Genomic DNA, 1620 nt, shown 5'->3' on the forward strand with positions numbered 1-1620 from the left:
TCCCCCACCAACCCCTACCCACCCTGCTGACCTGGGCCCCCCTGGGCTCCCCTCCCCTCCCCACTGGCAGCCCGGCCACGGCCTCCCCACCTGGAGTCCACCAAGTAGGTGCGGTTCGAGCTGTCCTCGTGGATGCGCAGCCACTCGACGGTGACGCGGGCGCGGGCGCCGTGCGGGGACAGCCGCTCGAGCCTGCGCAGCGCGGCCTTGGGGACCGGCTCCTGGAAGAGGCGCAGCACGGCCTGCACCAGCTCGCTGTTCGGGGGCAGGCGCCCCTCCATGCCGAACACCAGCACGTGCGTGGAGGCCTCGGCCGCCAGCAACCTGCCCGCCACCTCTGGGGACGGGAGCAGGGTCAGGAGGCAGGTCAGGCCAGCTGGGAGGGCGAGGGGCCCAGAGCCAGTGAGCAGAATCCCCCAGGAAGGCAGGGAGAGGTGGGGGCGGGGCCTCACCTGCACAGCCTTCTTTTTTTTTTTTTTTAAAGTTTATTTATTTATTTTCATAGAGAGACAGAGAGAGCAAGTGCAAGAGGGAGAGGGGCAGAGAACGAGGGAGAGAGGGAATCCCAAGCAGGCTCCGAGCCGACAGCGCCGAGCCTGACGTGGGACTCGATCCCACGAACCCCAGATCACGACCCGAGCCAAAACCGAGAGTCAGACGCTTCACCGACTGAGCCCCCCAGGCGCCCCGACACGCAGCCTTCTTTAGGCGAAGGGGCTCAGCTAAAGTGGGAGGGCCAGCGGAGAGAGGGAGGCAGAGAGCCACCGTGGAAATCTGTGGTCACCAGCTGAGAGTGGCCTTTCCAGGAGGGAGGGAAGAGCCCCGACTTCCTCTCCTCTCCCTGCCTGAGGGGCTCCTGCCCAGTGAAATGTCCCCAACCGGAGGAAGAGGCGCCTGGGGCCTGTCACCAGCTCCTGTTCCCCAGAGGCACCAGGCCCCGTGTCCCCAACGCCCGAGGCTCCGGGCCGACGGTGGGAGCACCCGACCATGGGCCACGTGGCCGCCAGCGGTCAGCTCTGCAGAGCGTTCAGGACCAGCCTCCTCGTCCCCAGGCCTCCAGGCGCCTGACCGGCCAAGGCCATCCTCCCTGTCACTAGCCCCAAGTCCCCTTTCTCTGTCTCCCCTCCTCCCACGGGGCTTCTGCACCCACGAGGGTGTCGTTCCTGCCTCGCCTCTGCCAGTGGGGCCCCTGGTGCAGACGGAGACCAGGGCCCCGGACGCAGCCACGCTCACGGTCCCGTGGAGCCCGGGGCCCCCGCCCCACAACGGCCGCCCTGGGACAGGCCTGCCGGCCTCGGCCTCCCCGCTCCCAACGAGCACCGGGCTGCGGCGGGAGGGGGACCTCACCTCGGACTCTCTGGCTGAACCTCTTCCCGCGGGAGTGGGCGCCGTGGCTGCGCCGCAACAGGGCCACGTACTGGGCCCTCACGTGGGCCGGGGTGACCAGCCCCTCCACGTCGCGCTGGTCCAGGACGGGCGCCTCGCGCAGGCCCAGCTGCCGCAGCAGGCTGGCCCGCACCTGCTCCCCGGTCAGGGCGGCCCCGGGGCCCGTCAGGGGCAGCGCCCAGAGCGCCCAGCACAGCCACAGGGGCCTCATGGTGCCGCCCGGGGATGGGGGGG

General features: G+C 69.9%; 1 protein-coding gene across 1 annotated transcript; it reads right to left on the reverse strand.

Annotated features, from left to right (window-relative positions):
* Positions 1-90: 90 nt before the first annotated feature.
* Positions 91-1614, reverse strand: LOC121024524 (left-right determination factor 1-like; the record flags this gene model as incomplete). The annotated part of the gene is made up of 2 exons (XM_040466748.1): positions 1348-1614; positions 91-337 (listed from the first exon to the last, which is right to left on the reverse strand). Coding segments are annotated over exons 1-2 (497 nt in total), but the record flags the coding sequence as incomplete, so codon positions are not given.
* Between the last annotated feature and the right edge of the window lie 6 nt (positions 1615-1620).

The sequence above is a fragment of the Herpailurus yagouaroundi genome, unplaced genomic scaffold, assembly GCF_014898765.1.
Source record: "Herpailurus yagouaroundi ecotype Mexico unplaced genomic scaffold, PumYag 65625, whole genome shotgun sequence".
Classification (NCBI taxonomy): Eukaryota; Metazoa; Chordata; class Mammalia; order Carnivora; family Felidae; genus Herpailurus; species Herpailurus yagouaroundi.